Source organism: Pocillopora damicornis, chromosome 7 (genome assembly GCF_964200805.1).
Source record: "Pocillopora damicornis chromosome 7, jaPocDami1.2, whole genome shotgun sequence".
NCBI lineage: Eukaryota > Metazoa > Cnidaria > Anthozoa > Scleractinia > Pocilloporidae > Pocillopora > Pocillopora damicornis.
In genome coordinates, this window is record NC_142676.1 from 11,502,539 (window position 1) to 11,523,791 (window position 21,253).

Genomic DNA, 21,253 nt, shown 5'->3' on the forward strand with positions numbered 1-21,253 from the left:
CAATCACTCCCACCAACAGCGGCTAACACTACTACTAATAGGGGCATTCCAAGAATATCTGGTTTTAGGGACTTTTCCTTTATTCGAATAGCTAACCTCTGGAATGCAGTCTCTGATATAACTGAGGCAAATTGCACCTTATGCATTTCAAACAGAAATTGAATTTTTTCCTGAACCATGTTCTTGACCGAAACAACGTAAGGTCTTAAAATATTATCTTTCCTAAGTTTCGTAGAAGTAACACTGTTGCTCAGTGTTCTCGTCAAGTTTCTCATATTCCAAAATTATTCATAATATTATATTATCTAGTAGTAATAACATCATATTTCACCTAGTTTTTTGTCTATACCCAGTTTGTTAAGGAAGTAAGCCGGGTTAGGATCATAGGAAATTTTACTGGGGTTGGGTTAGCAGTAAACTTCGTAGGGGACCCTGGCCCGAGTCCTATTGTTTATTCATCTAGTGCCTTTTACCTTGCACTCTACTGAATACTTAAATAAATATAAGCACTTTTAAAGACTACTTTTAATCAGAAAATAACACCACATAATCACCTTGATATCTCAAACTCAGATGAGAGGCAAATTGTTAGAACTGCTTTTCAATGGCGTTAACAAAAATCGTATTGTTTTCCAGAGCACATTTCCGTTTAAATATTCTTTCGCCATAAAAATGCTGTCAATGTCTAGCTAGCTGCTTACCTGCTGTACAAGCAAATCCGTAACAGCTCTGGCTTGAGTACACTGCGCTCGCAGGAGAAGCGTATTAATGAGTCCCACAAGTATCTTACTGGTCAGCAAGTTCAACACACTTCTAAAGGGTGTGGAAAACTCAGGAGGAATGGGTGGGTTATCCCCTTTAAAAAACAAGAGTTAAATGTTAAAAAAAGGGCAACTCTTAGTTGAGCACATACTACACGAGTTCACTCGGTTGGAAGGGACGCTTTCCTCTCGAGGAGTTCATTCTAATGTATTACGTATGGTGCTCCGCTAGCGCGCTTAGTGCTACCTTTCCTCATTAATTCTTTCCTCTGATCTGATTTTGCCGTTGTGATTATCGTAATTAAAATGACTAAATCGAACAGAGCGCTAAGAGATCATCAACACTATCGTCGAAACCGTTAGTCGCACCTCTAACTTCTTTTTCACTTCTCCCTCTTTTACGCTGCTGTTCTTCAGCCTGTTGGATATAATGTTTGAAGTAAAGTGAAATGCTGTACAAACATTTCTAAAACTAATTTGGGTACGTGGCAGGTACTTGGATATAGAAAAGATCATACTTGTTGTTTGGCATAGTTGATCCTCTATCTTATTAGCCGCTGCAGTAGCTTAAAGTCTTCTTTAATAAACTTTCAAATGTAGCAAATATACATACCTTGGACTGCTCTACCCGTGTGTAGTGATAGAAGAATGGATTGTACTCCTTAAGACAATCTGGTTTCAGTTCATAGAGTCCTCGCCCTGTAACTCCAGGTTTTCTGCAAAACAGCATTGGTGCAGAACAAATCAGAGTAAAGCGTTTTTCCGCTCTACTTGGCTAACGTTCAAACGCACACCTTCCGTTTTATCATAAAAAGCCATTCTCATATTCAAGACAATGAACTTCAATAAACGGTACCGTTCATGTTTTAATATGCTCATATTGAGTAATTTACCGTTTATTACCTTTTGAAGACGGTAAAAATAATTCCACAACTAACACTTTCTGAGCAAGATAGTTTCGAAGGTGATCAAAACATTCCAAAGATTATAAGGATGATAGAGACCCTCAACTTTCGAGGTCTTATGCAAGGACTTGCTAAATAATTTCAACCCTTAGCAAAGGGTTACTATTCATTTTGAGGAAATCTTCCCAAGATCATACCACAGAATAACAAATAACATCAACGTCATACACGTTTTTTGAGATGAAGACAGCGATCAAAGAGCAAATGCAAATGCCTTTGGCTCACTTTAACCGCAACAAATAAACTGGTTTGTAGTCGTTCTAGCATTTTATTCTGGACGAGGCAGAATTAAAATCTGCAACAAACTGGACCGGCAAAGAGAACGCTCCATTTTCACTTCAATCAGGCTTAGGATTTGGGACCTGTAAAACGTTCTCGTAGAGAATTTACACGGGGAAAAAGATTCACACCAGAAGACCGTCGCCTCTTACTTAAATATTGACACAGATTCGATGATTCCGTCCACGCCTTGTTCATCCTCCAGTTCATTGTCGACGAGAGGAAGATTTTTTATGAGCTCGCTGTGCGTCATAGGACGTAAGCACAGTTTGTGTACGATCTCACGTCTCATGAACTCGCCCGCTGACACACGGCCTACACCAGGTATGTAGCGCTCACCTTAACGAAAGATAAAAATTGGAAAAAACAAGATAGTGAAAACAAGATTGAGAATGCTCAAAACAGGATTTCAAGAAGTTCACTTCCAATTGGCCACTTGAGGGCTTCATAACTGGTAGTAAAGAGATATTTTTTATATTCCTTAAAACACGCCTTAATGGTTCTTTTTTCAGCTTAAGCAAACGAATTCCACCGTCCACCAAAGCAATCGTGTATCGTACTCACCCACGATGGCTATCAGCAAGGACAAGAATGATTCTGCAATCGTCAACCTTTGAGTCAGCTTCTCCTGAAATAATCCACAAAAGCAGCAACTATGATTAGAGACGAGGAAGGTGAACAAAAGTTTGGCCACAGTGATATGATGTGGACATTTCTTGGATTACCACCAGAAGAGGGTTTAATGAACTAATTCTACTAGGAGAAATTGGCGCATTTCCTCAATCACGTCGGAGTGGAACTCTTCAAAACAAAAGAATGGTCACAAGTGAAAACGCTCTACTACATTATTAATAATTGTCGCTTTGTACGCCACGAATCTTGGAGTGAACTGAATTTCACAGCTACGAAAAGCTCGACAAGGTTGACAATCCAACCTCCAGAGTAGGCCAAACTACTAGCATTTTGCGAGAGCAAAGAGGGCTTTAAAGAGACACTACGAATTTCCCTACAGATTCTCAAAGGCGTCTGAAGAGTTCCTCAGTCTACACAAAAAGCCGCGTTTGACTAACCACGAACTATTTTTCAGGCGTATTCGACGATTCTGTTATTGCAAAAAGAGAAAAATATATGGAAACGCAGCTTAATACGGTTCATCATAGTCACCTGGTCATATTTGCTTTCATCAAAGGCGAACCTATAAAATAATAGAAAAAAAAATTACACAGCCGCTGAACTAAAACAACATTAAGAAAAGAACGTCTCGCTATGAGGCACAATCAGTGAAAACAGCTTTTCAGTCACCAAATTGCTTTACTAACATTCAGATATATATACTGTTGGATGACAGAGCAGATTTCACGATAAATGACAAGAAAAAACGAATTTGCTTCATAAACGTTCTTGAAGAAACATCATAATTTTCACAGAAATAAGAAGATTGGAGGTCGGAGTTAATAAGAGAGAAAATGGTGAGCCTACAGAATAAAACTATGCAAAGAAAACATAAAGTAACCTTGACCACTCCAAGAGATCAAACTTGTCCAACATAGCAACTAACAAATAATCGCTGTCCAAAAACGAAGCCACAACCTTCAAAGAAAAACGAGAATAGAATTACCAATTAACAGCGCTAGCGTCCCTTTACAAGTCAGCAGTGTTTTCACATGAGCATGCATCACAATTTCTTGTCTTGTAATGTTGTTGTTGTTGTTTGATTTTTGTTTGTGCGTTTGTTGGGAAACGCTATTTCTGGTAAACTACGATTCTAAAATGTCATCACGCGAAATAATAAAGAACCCCTTGCACTCACAAAAGAGCGTGTAAGAAAGAAAAAAAATTGAAACGTTTTTTTTTTTGCTCAGCCAGCGGACTGAAAAAAAAAAACACCTTTAGAACCCTACCTGAAGCATGATCACATCCTTATCGAACATATCTGCACGGCATTTTACATGCAGATAGTTATATACCTGGATAAAAACGAAATCATGTCATTATTACTTCGCCAGAAACAAAACAAGGGAAACAAAAGTTAAAAGTTTAAAAGATAAGTAAAGAGAAGAACTATTGACACACTAAAAAGGTAACGACCAGAATGTATTTCATGCGGTACCTGGTGCATCACAGCGTAACCGTTTCTTCGCCAGAGTCCAGCATGGACTTGTGCCGCCATAGCGAGAGTGCGAAGAGGGTACTCTATTAGAAACAACTTGTCGTCCTGGAAAAGAAATCACACATTATACATTATTCGGAGAAAATTAAGGAACTTACGTGAGACGCGATGGCCTCACAACTGGATGGCTGGACTCTGGGTCAAGAAGTCCACGTTCCAAACCGAGCTAGGTGACTGTGATACGCACTGGGGCAAGATACTTCTATTAGTACACCATACTCCACCCGAGAGTATAATTGGGTACTGGTGAACAGTTACAAAAAGCTGACGAAATGCATGGGGAGGGGGAGGGGGTAGGGGTGTATTGGTTCAAAATCAAACCTTCCAGCACGCAATGTGCTACTATAGAACCAAAACCAAACCGCTGCTACTTCCAATCACATCAACACCAAATGTCGATAAGCCAACAAGATTTAGAGGTGAATAGGCACCAACACCATAACCAGAGTAACGGCCTTCGACAAATGGCTGATTGCTATCAGTTTAATACTCGATTGTTTAAGTGTACGAAGGAGATAATTAAATCATTGTTCGACTGGGACCAAACCCATTCCAGATTACTGCCAGTCAATAGAAGTTATATTTAAATTATACGAAATCGCCACAGCTGAAAAAAAGAAGAAGATTAAGATTACATGCTTCAATTTTACCTGAGTTTCGAATCCAAAAAAGTCCCAAAATGACAGCTGAAATTTTTCACAGGCAAGTAGAAGACCTGAAAATGATACAAAAAAGAGTCGAGCTTTAAAATGGTACGTCACCCATAACAAACTGATCTCAACACATGTCGACCACTATCAGCATCTCCATTTTGCGGAATTTTCTAATGGATTTCTCAACACGTATAATCCTGAAACATTATTGATTTGCTCCACTCCGCTCTCTGAATGGTTAAAAAAAACTCATACAATCATATCAAATACTCCGATCTAAAAACATAACACAAATCCAGACTTTATCATTCTCGAGTTTTCCTGCTCTTCAGCAGGTTCGCTTGTTTTCACTTCGAGATATTGTCAGCTCCTTGTACTGATTTTATTTATTCTAGCTGGCCATCATGAATGAAGTTACTTTGGTTTCAATTTACAACACTTATTGGGAATGCATTCTATCATCCTGGGGAGCTTTTAGATTTAAAGTCGTGGAACGAATACCAAAGAAACCACCACGGCCAGTTAGAGCTAAGAGTAACATCACCAGGAACCAATGAGAACTCGAAGTGCAGGCAAAGAAAGCCTCGTGTGCGGGAAAACGCGCGAATAACCGTTTTCGTTTTTGCATGCACCTGATTGGTTGAGTGTGGCACAAGTTTCCGTGATGAATCACAGAGCGATCTTACTGGTTGTGATTGTTGTGCAAGTTTCCTTGACCAATCAAAGAGCGCAGTGAGGGATAACCAATATACTCCCGGATTATTTTCAAAATAACTTGAAAACTGCTCTACGCACACACCGAATGTTCTTACCTGCTAAAAATCTTGAGACAGGCAAGTGAACAGAAATGGGCGAAGATGCCACATCATACTTAAATACTTTCATCGCCGCAAGATTAGACACTGGAGGAAAAAAAACACATCATTATAAAAAACAAAATTTTCAAGAAAAAGTAGGGCGAAAAAAGGGTTTCTGCTTTCGTATCTGCCTGACTTTGCAAAAGCATTATATTTTCAATTGAAGGCGGGCATTTAAATCCAGGCTGGCCGCTTAAAATGCTCAAGGCTATCACCTGGACGCTGCTAAGGGCCTATAGACGGTGGTTTGCCAGCAAATGTGTGTCTGAAGCAACGAAATGGAGAGGTGTGACCCTTACAACATTCTTAGAGTTTCTTCGGTCGTGCGTTTACAACCGATTTAATGCTGCCGACCTCGTTCCACTATGCATGATTGACAGCCACACCTATGCTCCGCTTCAAGTCATCCAGTTGACGCGCATCAAACTGTTTAATTTTTGGCAACTGTCATGGCAGAGCAGTGAAAAAAATTGGTAACTAAATTTTCAGTGAAAGTCACCAATTTGGTGACCTGTGTTCGGTGGTCCTGCTACAAGCAATTTACTATTCATAGTCTCAATATAAAAGTAGATAAACCGGCCTTTACTTGTAATATTATAATTTTTGTATTGTTTTCTGTTATTGAAAAAAAAAATGCCTCTTTCTCTCTGGTTATCCGAGAATTAAGCCTTTAAATGTTTCTTTTTTGTACGGTGCCTGACATTTTATTTTAGGCGACCATCTTACGATTTAAGGTCACTGTATGGCCATTATGATAAAACGTTTAGCTTGGAGTTCTGGTCCTTTCGGGGGTGTGTGTAAAAGGCAATGAAAGGCTGAGCATAATCGGGGATTTGGAGCGGGTGCGCTTTGGCATTCAGATATGCTTGTTGAGACACAGGGGAAGTGGCGTTAACCTAACACCTGGTCATCACAGAGTGACTCCGACATTCTTATCTCCCTTTCAACACAAACATGGACCGCTAACACATTCATTTTGCCTCTATTGTACTTAACATTTACGAATACAAGTACGTCAACTTTTTGTTCCTTTAACCAACCATGCAAAACTTTCATGACCACTTCCTCTTGCTTTTTTCTCGCCTCAAGAAGTGTTTTGATGGATTCAATGGCTCTGCGAAAGATTAGCACCTGAAAGGAGACACCATGTTCATTTAGTTATTCCCTCTACCGCTGCTTGCTAAACACTGAACTGCCATCGATTCCAAACTGTGCATGGTTATTTTTTTCATCTTTGTCAAACATAACAGCTTTTGCTGAAAGTTGTTCGTAATTAAATATTTCTGAAGCAGAAAGTATTGAATTAAAAGCTATTTTCCTATATGTAGATGTAAATTCCAAGTATTAACACTGCATCTGTTTTTCTGTCGTAAATGGGCGAAGCATTGGCCGAATGACCGACCGAGTCACTGTATTCTTTATCAAATCCTTAACGTCACCTGTTTCTCTGCACACAAGAGTAGAAACGGGAAACGATCATAACCAGGATAAGTTCCGGAAATAAGAGGCCTCTAATTTCCAAGACTTATCCAACCAAAGTGAAAACTGACAACTTACATCACTGAAGCACCAATCATAAACCAGCGAGTAGACAGGCATCATTCGCATTTGTAAGTTGAACGCTGCCTCCCAGTCAGGCTCTATCTCCACGTGCCGACCTGTTTTACGGGTCGTCATATCCATGCCCTGAAAGGAAATCACACAGTTTGAATCATTCCATAACCCCAACGCTGACAGCCGGCAAGGATTTTCTACGTAATTTTTAAGGATGCGACAAGACTAATTTATAGAACTGTAACAAGATGACCAGCTCCCAGTTGGCTTGTTGGCTCAGTTGTTAGAGCATTGCGCCGATGTCGCAGAGGTGATGGGTTCAACTCCCGTCCATGCCTAAATTTTTTCGGGCTTTATGTTCACTACTTCTTAAGTAGTATTTGTTACTGGGAAGATCACTTTCATCTTCCGATATGAAATGTACAGCTGTAGCAAGTGTTAGTTTCGAAACGCGTAACTGGTGTATTGTTCCGGTTTATTATTTCTTCGTTGGTTAATGATTATTACTCAATAAGTTCCTATTTCAATCAGTTTCATTTAAGCACATGTACCAGATATTGTATTTCATATTTCATCGCTATAAGTACCAATTTTGTCTGGTATTCATGTGCGATCCGCTATCGGCGATTTACCTATAATCATTAGGAGCTAGACCAAAGTAAGTTGTTCTTTATTTCACATTTAAGATATTTTCTTTTTTTTTTCTGGATACGTACATCGATTTATTTCTCGCTTTCCGTTCACTTTATAATCGCTTCTTTGTTAATTAGGCTAGTGTTACATTTCTCAAGGATATTTTCTTAGATTAGTTTCTGCTGCATTTTCTTTTATTTCGAACCACACGAATTCAGCTACAACGTGACGATCAATCGTAACTACGCTATCTTCAACTTTACTTCGCCCTCTTCATCTGTGATTTCACACCGATCTCCTTATTTCCGTTTGTAATTTTGTTTACGTATTTCATTTGATTAAACCGTGATTTATATTGTTCGGATTGTTGCGTTCGGATTGTCTTCTCCGCTACACTAGTAACCTTTGAAGGTTACAGCAAGGACACTGAGTTTGCATTAAACGGGATAACTTTAATTCCACTTGGAAATTATCTCACCTGCATACACTTAAGCAGTCCAAAGAATTTTTCTAAAAATTTAATGAACTTTCCTCTAAGCTCCTCGGTCCACTCCGTGGGTTTGTGTAGCAGAATATACCTACGAAAGATACAACTAATTTAGAAAAAAAATTTCATGATTTTTTTTGTCAACAAAACTTCACAAGAGTCCAATTTGTCATACATGGGACCTGTCGCGGCGCCTCCATTCCGTTGTTCAAAATGGTTACTAGCCTTTAGTTCAGGAGTATTTTCGGCGAGCAAACGCTAATCTTTTACTAACATCTTGGGATTTTGATGCAGAGAAAGGTTAGGAGGGAAACACTTCTTCCCAAGGGGGTAGTAGATGGGTAAGAGGAAGAATGGGGGAGGGGAAAGGGATATCGTTCTACCCTTGACTACCCTCTAGCCAACGAATCGGCGAACTATAGGCTGCCCACTGCGCTACCCCGCATTCCGTTTATAGACGAGTGCACTGCAGACTGCACTGTTACTTACTTGAGGTCTATCATCATAAAATAGGATCTGTTGAGGGAGTGCTTTCGAAACTCAAAGGTTCCACGACCTGCACAAAAAAAAAGGTCAGCATCTGTATCATCATCAAAGAACAAACCATAACAAACGCATAGACTACATAATCAAAGCGCTTGATAGAAGACCAAAGCAGCCCACACATTTCCACACACTTACTGTTCAAAGCCGGCTTCAACTGCTCCATGAATGCAGAAAGAATCACTTCCAACACGTCATGGTCTAAAATCAGCATCCTGGCCTAAATTAAGGAAATAAAGTTCAAACTTTACTGATTTAGGGAATAAATAATCCTCCTCTACCCTTTTTCACCAGTTTACCTGAAATCATACATAGAGGATATTACATGGCCGCGTGGGGATACGAAATCTCTCTTTGAGAGTTGAAAAACATTTCAGAAGCGAGTGAAGCGCTTGGTATTCATTGGTGTTTATATAATAAAGCGCCCTACTTTGTTCATTATTTTGTGCACTATTTTGTGTCTGCTAGATCAAAAACTGCGATCCATAGCGGAATGAAGCGGGACTTCAAACTGAAGTTGGGTGTAGAACACGTGTAAAAGCGAGAAGGGGATGTACTCCTCCTCTCGCGCGCAATTCTCGATACGCGCGATCCGCTTCCACTCGTTTGAAAAAAATACGATAAATCAAGCGTTTTCCACATTTAAGAAGTGAAGGCACAACTCTTACTGAAAGTAACGACATTAATACAAATAATCTTACTATTGTTGGAACGGTGTAAAGTTGAACTGATAAAGATGTGACCTGATGGAAAAATAGACATAAAAACTACTTCAAAAATCAATTTTAAAAAAAATTATAAATCTGAATACAATGTAATAAAAATGAATATAAATGTGCTATAGATTCTACAAGACGTCGATTTAATTCAATTAATTTGATAAAACCCTTTACCACAAACCAAGTAAGCGCCACTTACTGAAACAGCATGTTCGTGATCATCCTCAACGAAGTCTTTTTGGATCTGTCTGTAATGCTGCGAAACAAAATAACAGAAAATAATCGTTTATTGCAGATGTGCTGGGCGCTGTTCCCAATTTACGACTTCATGCACGTTGGAATCCAGAGAAAATAGGGTCCGAAACTGCAACCTGCTAGTCGCCGATGCGACTAAAATTTGATTGTTGGTAACCAGACTTTTAATTCTAGACGTCGACAGGCATTATATTCTTTACCTTTGTGAAATGAATGGCAAATGCTCTCTTTCCCAAGGAATCCATCAACATTCTACACAAACGATAAAAAAAGTCACGATTCATTTTCCACTGAAAATCAACAAATGTAATGCAGATTGTAACGTTTTAGGCATTTGAAATTACAGATGGTTTGTGTACTCACGTGTTCATAAAAAGCTTGTGGGTATGAGCCCTAGCAACTGAAACAAAAACGATTTTTTAAGTCCTAGTGCTAAGGTATCAATCGTAACTTGTTTCACGATGTTCATCAACAGTCACTTCCGAAATACCTTTCCACTTATGTATACCGCGACATTTCGACTGCAAACTGTTAGTCTTCTTCAGGCAAGAATGTCACCTTGCTTCGCCTTGATTGGCTGGTTTTTAATGGGCATGATTCGTGCATTTCGAAGTATTCCCAGCCAGTCATAAAGGTGAACCATGATGTCTATCCACTCGAATGAAGGAGACTAGCAATATGTATTCGAGGGTATAATATGTATTCGAGGGCTCCCCTTCGCCGACAAATCGGGTCGACTCGCCGACGTGTTACTGACCCGTTGGCCGACTTAAGACAGAACTATGAACAAAAAAAATTTCCTGAGGACTTTTTCCCAATCTCAGGTGCATACTGATCCTCCCAGAGTCCTGAATCGACTGGCATCTGTCTATAGTGTGACCTTATTGTTAGTCATATATTTATTGCATGGATATTCAGTTTCTTCTTTAATTATAACTAAAGGACAGGATAAGTAAAACTGTTCTACAGATCATTCTATTGTAAGTCGGCGAACGGGACATAACACGTCAGCGAATAAACTTGAGTTGTCGGCGCAGAGCACATCGGCGAAAAAGACAGGATACCCATTCGAGACGTCACGATCCACACCGGAATTGGCCTCAGTGTGTGACAGACCAGTTATACTTCATTACAAGTGTATTCACCACCATGAATAACTACCGGTACATATACAACCCGCATTTTTGACACAATTCCACGTTCCACGGTGGAGAGGGAGGGACTGATTGCCTAATTCAACTACTTAAGAACATCGTTACTTAAGACACAGCTGGATAGATGACTGAAATAAACTGACGATGAGCAAATCAAATGCTGTCAACAGTTACCGTACCTTTCCACAAGGAGGCGTCAGACAATAATACTCTGCTTAGAAGATCACAGTCATCCTTACGTACAAGCACAGAGTTACAGAGAATCCTCCGCAGACCATCTGTGAAGGAAAGCAAAATGAATAAAGAGGGTAAGTTTCTAACGAAACTATGGTGCTGCGTGGGTGGGAGAGTATAACAAAGTAATTTAGTATTATCAACTGAATTGATAATGTAAATTTGCCGCCGTAAATAGTTTCAAAGCTGACGGTTCTGCCGTTAGCCCTTCTTCAATCGCCCTGACGAAGGGCTAACGCTCGAAAACTGAGCTTTAAAACCTTTTACGGTGGCAAATTTACGTTATCAACTCGATCGTTTACAGAGGTTCAGTATTTTACAATTAGAAAATAAACTTATATTAGCATGCCGTACACAGAAAATTCAAGAGAAGGGGCCCAAGGCTTATCATCCTCATTCGAGAAGACTAGAACGTCTAATCATTTTCAAATATCCTTGTAAAGACAGAACATTCTCTACAGTTATTTTGAGACTATGAGTGTTGGTCTAATCTAATCTAATCAGTTTTGCAAAAAGACTTCGTAAATAGAGCAGCAAGATAACACGAGTTCAGTACTTTACGGAATTTATTCTCACGACTGAGGATCGCTACGCTTATTATTTCTCGGCGATCGTTTACACAATACAGGGTGTAAGTTTCTATAGAAACTCTGGTGCTGCGTCGGTGGGAGAGTATAAAAGGTAATTAAGTATTATCAACTGAGTTGACAGTGTAAATTGGCCACCGTAAATAGTTTCAAAGCTGACTTTTCCATCGTTAGCCCTTCGTTCTCATGTAGCACAGGTTCAAATTTTCTTGAAGTGTTGTAGACGTGACTATTCCAGTGATCGCAATCTGTTTTTACTATCAGAAAAAACAAGACAGCGGTTTGATTCTAGCTCGTAAATTTTTCAAAGACTACACTTGTCCTACGGGCTCGCGCAATCATTTTGTTGTCTTTGAAAAATTTACTCGAGCTTATTAACACCAAATTGCACTCTAAATCATGTTATTACCTACAGTCTATACTAATTTCTAACCACAGAAGAGAATTTTCAAAATCTGATGTGCCTTATCAGAGTGCACCAAAAGTTTTGGAAACATCAACAGTTTCAACCAACCCGAGTAATTGGTAATCTTGTTCAACCATGCCAGCATATGAACTGCACACATCTGATGTGCAATGACTTTAGTATGCATCACACGACACTTGAGAGATTTCCGACTTGGTCCTGAAGTACCTTGCTGTGTAGACCATAAGAAAACGGGGTTACGGAAAGCGCATACATGTACAAAATTAAAAGTTTTTACGCTTTTTATGTACCTTCTATCCAAGCCACCATCCAAAGAATATCTACGCCTAAATCCTTAACCTTTTAACCGCCGTGAGTTATGCAATGCGTATATGCTACTGAACGAAGCGTAACATTTTTTCCCAGACAAGAGTTACCAAAAATTCCCACTTTTTGCAGATTGTCTCTCACACTCAGTTTTGCGTTTGTGGTACCTTTATAACTTTTCTGGACTGCTCACACTGACTGTAGCTTCCTGTCCTCACAATTGATCTTCCCTGAGAAATACGGCATATACATGTAAGCATTGATAAGGTTATTGCTGTTTAATTTTTATTACCAATTTACAGTTATGGAGAACACTTTGCTAGAATGTCAGCTCAGTAGTCATGGCAAATGTTTCAAACAGAATAAGTTTCTGAAACCAAAACGAAGATGTTAAAAATTACAGCTTTACACTGTAGCTCTGGTAAACAACCAAAGCTACATAGTGAGTGGTGTTTCCTTTACTTCTTGATTGGCACAGATTTTCTCCTAACCACCCAAACAGCTTCTTGCTTGTCTACCCTCAAAAAGACTCTATAATTTGACTGCTGGAACAGCTGTTTTTTTTTTTTTTGGTATCACTCGTCAAATCAAATTTAGGCTTTTTGTGTTAGCAAATGCATACCCTTACTTTAAATATCAAAATATTCAATTATCATTTGGTCATACTAATTAAATAAAGTAAAAATTACCCTTGAGCAAAGAGACTCAATATTGTGACCCAGTCAACTACTGTAGATATTTCAAAATTGTCCAGGCTTCAGACTTACCTCTCTGTCCACAGTATTTGCAAAAGCTAATGCCTGATGTTGTGTACATCCAGGTATTGCTTGCTGCAGAGTCTGTATAACCTGTCAGTTTAAAGACTTAATTTTCATGATCACTGCATTCAAAAGTCCTTACACGTTGTAGACAAGTACCAGTTGTAGTGAAAAACTACCCTTAAGATGATCCTTGGGCCAAAGTACATGATAAAGTTGACACAAGCAAATTGATTGTTGTGAGATTCATTTCATCTTACATGCCTGATAAAGGAGCCAGCTTTAGAATAAAAATCTCATGTTACCATGTATTGAAATTGGATAAATGTGGTAACAGAAGAACTAAAACCAAACTTTCAATTGTTTTGAGACATTGCAATAACTTGACTTTATCTAAAGGAACACATTATGGCAGGTATTCAATGTACATGTACCGCATAATAATAAATCAAACTAACATGTAAAATTTGAGCAAAAAACAATTGTTTAAATAATAAAAGAAAAAAAACTGTTGATCAATCATTAGCTTAATTAACAATTTCAGTGATTTAGAGAGCAATTTAAAGAACAATGGTCACATAGTTTTGTCATAACAACAGTACACTATGAGTTATTACTTAAGCCTGGGATGATAAGGAAATACCAAGTTCATTAAGCACTGCATACAAATCCAGTAAAATGAAAGGTGATCATTGACAAACCTCATCATAGGTATGAACTTCATCATTAAATAACATTGTAACAAAAGTATCTTCATTGCAACTGAAATGAAGAAGCAAAAAAACTTCATAAGATTGCTAATCATTCCAACCCTTCCACTCCTGGGATTGCCATAAATGAATTTCACCAATACACTGTCAAGCAAAAAGGTGATATCTTATCTAACACCAAATTCTCCTGACTTAAGTAATAAGATCTATCCAACAGACATGGGGAGAATCAATATTTGATCTCAAATGTGAGTGGGTTAAGAGTTGAGGTAAGGCTAAATTGAGTGCAATAGTTATGAATCAATCTTGATAAGCTAAACCTCTATTTTTCTGAGTGCATTGTAGGAAATTTAATTGGATACAGAATAGTTTAATTGGTCTTTTTAACATTATACAACTGTTCCAAACTTACATCACATCTAGGTAATCAGGAAGTTCATCATCCTTGTCCCAGCAGATAAGATCAACACAGTAGTTTAACACAACATTGTAGATATCAGCTCCTCTGTCAGCTGTGTCTGGTGGCAGCTTGTCAATTGGATTCTGTGAAAAAAAAATAGGAATGAAAGCAGTGGAAACAAGACACTGGCAAAATAGAAATTTTAATATGCAGGACAACAGCTCTACACATGTCTCAAAACTTAGTACATCTCCTAGTTGTCCTCTGCAAACAACTGTATGAAATCACCCAATTTTGCTCAATCAGATAAAACAAAAACCTAAAGGAAATTGATTCAAGTTTCAGTCTGAAACTCAACACTGCTTTCACAGAAACAAGGCAGGCTACTTGCAAAATGCTTAACCCTTTGATCCCTTAAAGTGACCAGCATCTAACAGCATCTTAAAATCAAGGAGAATACAGGAAATAATCACCACCTAACAAAGCACTTGATTTCCCAACAAATTCTCCTTGTTAGCACCCTAAGAAATGTGCAAAAAATAGTATGGAGGATATGCATAGCGCTAGAAGGGTGAAAAAACTACAAGTTAAGTTTTTAAATTATTTCTTTCAATGTTACCATTGTGATGTCTGAAATTCTCAATTTCAGGATAAGAGATAGTTAAAAGATTCTACCATTAGACAGATTTTAAATAAAATATAACTTCACACCTGTTCCACTTCAGCATCTCCCATACGTTGATGTGTGCTGCAGGCCACCCCATCTTTCCATGCTTCAGCATCACCACAGTCACAAAATCCACCACCACCAGATGTGTTCATCTGCAAAAAATTAAAAAGTATTCTGGGATATGAGGTTTCTGTAGAGATAGAAAACATGCATGCCTGATTTCTGATCAATACTGGGAAAATTCCTAATGGATTAGGAATTGTTATAGATACACGGCAGTTGGTGATCAATCGTTGCAGTTAAACCAAGAAGATCATTCTGTTTCTGCTTGTATTATATCCATTTTGGGATAAGGGGCTGTCCATCCAATCTAACTAACTTTCAGTAATCTGATTAATTAAAAATTTCCCTGTTTTCTTCTCAAAATTCCACTTTTTTCCCAACAATGAAAACTGAACACTAAAACAAAAGCATTAACTTCAGATTTGAAGGCAGAAAAATGAAAGATGGTACATGTACCGGTGTACATGTATCACACATTTTGCTTTTGCCAAAACTTTCTCATATGGGAATGAACAAATTTAATCATTTACAATAAAATGCTGTCTAAGGCAACTAAACTGTGCAACATAAAAATAGTAAAAGGAATGAAATGGCAACTGAACTTTGTGTTGTGCAATTTTAGTTCCATATCTCATACTTGTGTTCTCTACCATAACTTCTACAGTGAGCTTATTCAACTTTGAAACCAGGTGTACAATTTGTACATGTAATCACAAGTGACCACCAGCAATTACGGATTAATTTCACATGTATTTTCAAAGTTTTCCCAAAATTGCCCAAGTTGCAAGGTGACAAGGGAAATTTTAGGTAAAACTTTAAAAATACATGTAAAATTAATCCTTAATTTCCCAAGGACCCTTGAAATTACTTGTTTATCACATAATGGGCAAAATGTTTTAGGGAATTGCATTTTTACATGATGTGCACACAATGAAGCCCTTTCAGCACTGCCACAATTGTCAAAACAAATGTAACTGATCAACAGATTCAATGAACATTTTATTCGCAAAATAGAGTTAACAATGTTACAAGACTCCATTCAGTTCAATTCCAATCAGTAAATCATTGCTGCAAACAGCAAAAAGGCTCAATCATCACCAAGTAATCATGCCCTCTTGTTTCATTAAGAAAAAAATGCTCTCTGTTCCAGCCAATCAGCATTCAGTAATTTTGCCTGGCATGTGATAACAGACAAAACTAAATGTACCCTCCACTCAATTCCACTACCACTTTACAGTACATTCTTTGTTCATTTTGTGAAGTCCAAGATTTCCCTAAAACCTTGTACACAATAAGACAAATTTGAAGTTTTCCCTTTAAATACAGTCATGTGTTTGAAGTGAGTTTCTCAAATTTGTGTGTGAAACACGATCAAGACCCTTCTTTACCACCCTCTATAAATGTTGAAAAGCAAGCATAAAAAATAGTTCTTTCCCTGAACAATGAACTATGGCTGGCTGTGTTATGTAAAGTAGGTAATTTTTTTTAGAAACTGTGTGGTGCTGTGTTGGTGAAGATACCACAGAGTAATTTGCTTTTATCAACTGCAGTTCAAATACATGATTTTCATATATTCACATGCATTTATTATCAACTCAATTAACTGTATCTTGACATGTTATTAGTTAACAGGTCAACAAACAAGAAACAAGAAACAAGAAACCTACCTTGTAGTGATGATTTTTGTGGATACTCTTCTGAAAGCAGTTGATACATAAAACACAAGTACTATCATGACCACAGTCCCTGAAAAATCAAAAAAGGAATCTATGTTTATTGAAACATTGTCACATACATTTTATTACCCAAGAAAAATTATTAAAGAATTTCAATCCATGTCCAACTTCCTTGAGAGGGGTATTACAATGTTTAAGACATTTTATGCCAACAAGTGGTGTTACACTTTGTTAAAAAAGAAATAGATAGTCTTAGGCTAACAATTTAATTGATTCTTTTCTTTGAAGTACGGTTCGAAGACCTTGGAAGGCCTGCATGCAGGATATTGGTTATCTTTGGGGCTGTTTCCGTAACAAATTCTTTTTACAGGATAAGGTTGTTAGCCTTAAGCCTAACCCCCATGCCTGGAGGGCTGTGGGACTGTCTTTAGTCTGGACCCTACTCCTTGACCTTTCTGGCTTGGGAGGCCCTACCAGGAGTGTAAACACCCCCACCGGCATAGCTCTTGGAGTCACTGGGATGCACAAGCCACTCTGCCACAACAAGGCAACAGTCCCATGTCATCCATGCTATTCAATATTGTTATGGACTGGGTCCTTTGTCAAACAATGGAAGATCAGTGAAGAGGCATAAGATGGACCCCTTTTACTATACTCCTTGAAGACCTTGACTTCACAGATGATTTAGCCCTATTGTCCCACACACGACAGTATGTTCAGGAAAAGACAGACCGGCTCTGCATGTTCAGCAACCAGGTCGGCTTGAGAATTAGCTTGAAGAAGACGGAGGCCATGTGTGTTAATGTCCCTTCCCCAACAAAGATCAGGGTAAGAGGACAGGTCATTTTATACACCAACAAGTTCACACATCTCGGAAGTGTGCTCTGCCAAGATGGGGGTACTAGTGTAGATATACAAAGCAGATTGAACAAAGCAAGAAATGCTTTTATGAGCTTAAGATCAGTATGGTGGTCAGCAAGCTACAGCACAAAGACAAAGCTTAGAATCTATCAGAGCTGTGTATTGTCAACTCTCCTTTACGGCTTGGAATGCTGGTGAATGACAGAACAGGACCTCTCAAAACTAGCATCCTTCCACACAGCTAACCTCAGGGAGATTCTGAGAATCTTCTGGCCTCAGAAAATATCAAATAACCAGCTACTGAGGCAAACCAAGCAGGAGGATATTCGTACACTTGTCAACAGGAGAAGATGGAGGTGGATCAGTCATGTGATGCCGAATGCCAGTAACAACATAGCCAAAATTGCAATGCACTGGACACCTGAAGGCAAACGAAGTAGAGGGCACCCAAAAACAACTTGGCACAGGACAGTAGAGAAGAGACTAAGGGGGCTCGATTACAGCTAGAGCACCATTGAAAAACTGGCTAAAGATAGACAGCGTTGGAAAGATTTTGTTGCTGCCCTATGTGCCACACAGGCATGGCAGGTAGTAAGTAAGTAAGTTTCTTTGAAGCATCTCAGCAGGCCAGAATCTTGAGCAAACTAATGTCTGCATGCTGTTTGGGACAACACTCTCACTTTGGGTGCACATATTGTTAACTGCTTACACAATGTTAGACCTTTCATGGTATTTCATATATTTTTAGCTGTAGCTCATCTCAACAAAACCAAGTTCTGTGACAGACATTTCACAAAACAACTACTTAAGTTAAAGCTACAAGAACAGTATTTACCCTAAAATTGTAATTTATTGAATTATACAGTACCATTGTCAATATTAAAATTTTAATTGCGCTTAGAAATGTTAAAATTAAACTAAACCTACATATTAAAGCTAAAAATTAAGAGTATTGTCTTTAATATTGGCTGGCTTAGAAGTGGGAAAATATGATATAATTTTTAAAAACTCTTCAGACTGTCATGAGGACCCAAAAAAGTGGAAAAGCTGACAAATACTATCTTGTTTGGGTTTTCCTTGATTGCTCACATGACATTTGCCCATGCTTAATTACTAACATCACATGCGACGATTGAGACATTCATTTTTTTTTTTTTTTTTTTTAAATCAAACCTGTAGTAATAAAAGCCATCTTAAATAATGAAAACTAATCATTATGCTTTTATCATCCATCTCAGCAAACAATAAACAAAACAACTGTCCCGATTTGTAGCCAAATACATGCCTTTGTGAAGCTTTTTGATCTGGTACAATATCTCATAGGCCATATCTTTGAGAGCGTTTCTGCCTTTGAAAAAATCGCAAAAATCTTATTTTATGACGCGGCAAAATAAACGATCGACCCACAAACCCGACAAGAACAAAGCAGAACTTATTAATATGCACATAAACATACGACCGCGAAAGAATAAGCCTTAATCAAAGGAAAATAAGTAAACTACCGTTATTTCAGTTTACTGGGATGATTTCTTTGTACAAACCTGCAGGAATAAGTCGGCTCTCCAACTTTAAACACTTTTCCGCAAAGTTGAGAGGGTGAGTTCATGCTTTGCAATTTTTGAAAGCCAGTCTTGGGGTCTTCTCCACAAACGAAGTACTCCAAAGGAGCAAAAATCGTTCGTTGACATTTCTCTTCGTTAATCACAGCTTTCAGATTTGGCTCCGAATGTAGCTCAAAACATTTATAAACGTGTTCCGAGAGGTGCTTTGAAAATATACTCCTGAATTCCCTCAGCTCTCTTAATCGCCAATTAATCCATTTTTTTCCAAGCTCACCAAAGTCGGATTCTGGATTTTCTCTCATCTCGACTTCACTCATTATCTATAGAAACTAAAAAAGGTAACGATCACCACACTAATTCCACGGACTTTCACATTTTGAGGAAAAATAAAGTCCTATGTACGGATTTCCTTTGGGAAATATGGCGGAGAATCAGCAGAAGGCATTACGCAGCGCATGCGCGAATAAAATTTGCTCAGCGCATTCGGCGCCATTTTGAAATTTTTAGTGCGCTTCTGCGGGCTTTCAACTGGGCGAGCGACACCTTTTTGTCATATTTTTTGGAGAGGGATGAAGGAGCACGACAGGTTTACCACCATTTCTAATTCTGTGGATACTCGTGGAGTTTTCTGGTTCTTCGGATGAGCCATTTTAAGTGCGAACAAAACGCGAAAAAAGGCCGAAAACTTGAAGTTTGAGATTTGCCTTACTCACGATCGAGATGTGCATATGAGACTACAAATCTTCAAGGTTAGTCTTAAGATGTTGATGTCTTACTTCTATAAATCGGGAGGTTGTATGCGGAGACGATCGTGAGATATTCGTTATGATAATAAAGGGTAGTTTAGAATTTGATCTTATTTTACTTCAACTTTGAAATAAAATTCGGTAAAGTTCGAGGTGACCCCCAAGCTTCAAATCACTTCAAATAACATCGTCTTTTCTTTCTCTTTGTAGCCACTCAGGACACAGGGCTTTAAAAAAATCTTCCGGCTTCAGGGTTGAGTTGCTCTTACTGTACAACCTTTAGCGAATTCGTTCTTGGGAGGTTGAGGTGGATTTCTCAAGTCATGGTTTACAACTGTCTTTGGCCTTTTTGTTCTCCAAGTCTGTTGTACATGGTATGTAGGCATGAGTCTTAACAACGGTTATAGTCTTGCCTCAATCATCTCCGGTTTTATCTTATTTTCTTGCTGTGTTTTGGTGAGAAATTTTTAATTGCCTTTTTGGGCTTGAAGTGCTAACTAGAGGATAAGCTTCGGCAAAACTTATCTATCACATGGCCCCCAAATCCCTCACCACTATCAGTCTTTGTTTATTTAACTAGCTTTCGGTCGAACCAATTCATTTACCTCAAAAAATACGCGGGTTTTGTCTCATGAGTTTAAACTGGTGCCGTTTTCTTCATGTTCATGTGTTATTCGAAACAAATGGCGTTAGCTTCATTCTGTCTTGTTTGTTTTAGTACAATACCTCTGCCATGTGAAGCGAATTTTGAGTCGAATTGTACTATGAAACGGTTTACGGTCATTTCGATACAAAGTCGTTTCGATTCAAGTCGTTTCAATACAACTCATAAAAACTCAAGAACTCTTGTTAACAGTCGTGATCATATGATCAAATGATCATTCTTCGGGTCCCAGTGTGTTTTATACACTGGTATCAGTTCATTTAAAGCGTTTGGATTGGGTTATTTGCTATCAATAGAACAATAAGGTAAAATTAACAAGTTTTTTTAAACAATTAAAAAAAATGTGTCCATTGATATGATAATTTACAAACCTGTCTACCCATGCGCCAGAATAACTGCTGTTTCCTCACAGGTTTATTGCATAACCGACTTACACGACATGATTAATAGTATTTGAGTTTCGTGATTGTAGGTATAACATGCGCTGGAGTTATAGAAGAAGTCTCAATTGTATTTATATAAATCTCTGTTCTCAATAAATAAACTTAACCAAAACTTG

General features: G+C 38.3%; 1 protein-coding gene and 1 long non-coding RNA gene across 3 annotated transcripts in view; one reads left to right on the forward strand and one right to left on the reverse strand.

Annotated features, from left to right (window-relative positions):
• Positions 1-19,725, reverse strand: part of LOC113682780 (E3 ubiquitin-protein ligase UBR2) — a 30,375-nt gene extending 10,650 nt beyond the window's left edge. For both annotated transcript variants that reach the window (XM_089213149.1, XM_027199966.2), the window contains exons 1-29: positions 19,264-19,725; positions 16,853-16,931; positions 15,164-15,274; positions 14,465-14,595; positions 14,044-14,104; positions 13,352-13,432; positions 12,752-12,814; positions 12,366-12,489; positions 11,210-11,308; positions 10,240-10,276; positions 10,077-10,128; positions 9,821-9,877; positions 9,604-9,645; positions 9,041-9,122; positions 8,849-8,915; positions 8,351-8,450; positions 7,243-7,371; positions 6,726-6,816; positions 5,641-5,730; positions 4,826-4,890; positions 4,116-4,220; positions 3,907-3,972; positions 3,519-3,595; positions 3,170-3,200; positions 2,570-2,633; positions 2,158-2,344; positions 1,375-1,477; positions 1,131-1,179; positions 702-856 (exon numbers count right to left, since the gene is read on the reverse strand). In XM_089213149.1, the coding sequence (XP_089069275.1) occupies positions 702-856; positions 1,131-1,179; positions 1,375-1,477; positions 2,158-2,344; positions 2,570-2,633; positions 3,170-3,200; positions 3,519-3,595; positions 3,907-3,972; positions 4,116-4,220; positions 4,826-4,890; positions 5,641-5,730; positions 6,726-6,816; positions 7,243-7,371; positions 8,351-8,450; positions 8,849-8,915; positions 9,041-9,122; positions 9,604-9,645; positions 9,821-9,877; positions 10,077-10,128; positions 10,240-10,276; positions 11,210-11,308; positions 12,366-12,489; positions 12,752-12,814; positions 13,352-13,432; positions 14,044-14,104; positions 14,465-14,595; positions 15,164-15,274; positions 16,853-16,931; positions 19,264-19,601 (2,736 nt within the window). In that variant the 5' untranslated portion in view covers positions 19,602-19,725. The remainder of the gene's footprint in view (positions 1-701; positions 857-1,130; positions 1,180-1,374; positions 1,478-2,157; positions 2,345-2,569; positions 2,634-3,169; positions 3,201-3,518; positions 3,596-3,906; positions 3,973-4,115; positions 4,221-4,825; positions 4,891-5,640; positions 5,731-6,725; positions 6,817-7,242; positions 7,372-8,350; positions 8,451-8,848; positions 8,916-9,040; positions 9,123-9,603; positions 9,646-9,820; positions 9,878-10,076; positions 10,129-10,239; positions 10,277-11,209; positions 11,309-12,365; positions 12,490-12,751; positions 12,815-13,351; positions 13,433-14,043; positions 14,105-14,464; positions 14,596-15,163; positions 15,275-16,852; positions 16,932-19,263) is intronic.
• A 24-nt stretch (positions 19,726-19,749) lies between these two features.
• On the forward strand, positions 19,750-21,251 carry LOC149042580 (uncharacterized). Its single transcript, XR_016188673.1, has 2 exons — positions 19,750-20,033; positions 20,241-21,251. It is a non-coding gene; the product is annotated as an uncharacterized LOC149042580 (long non-coding RNA).
• The last annotated feature ends 2 nt before the right edge of the window (positions 21,252-21,253 follow it).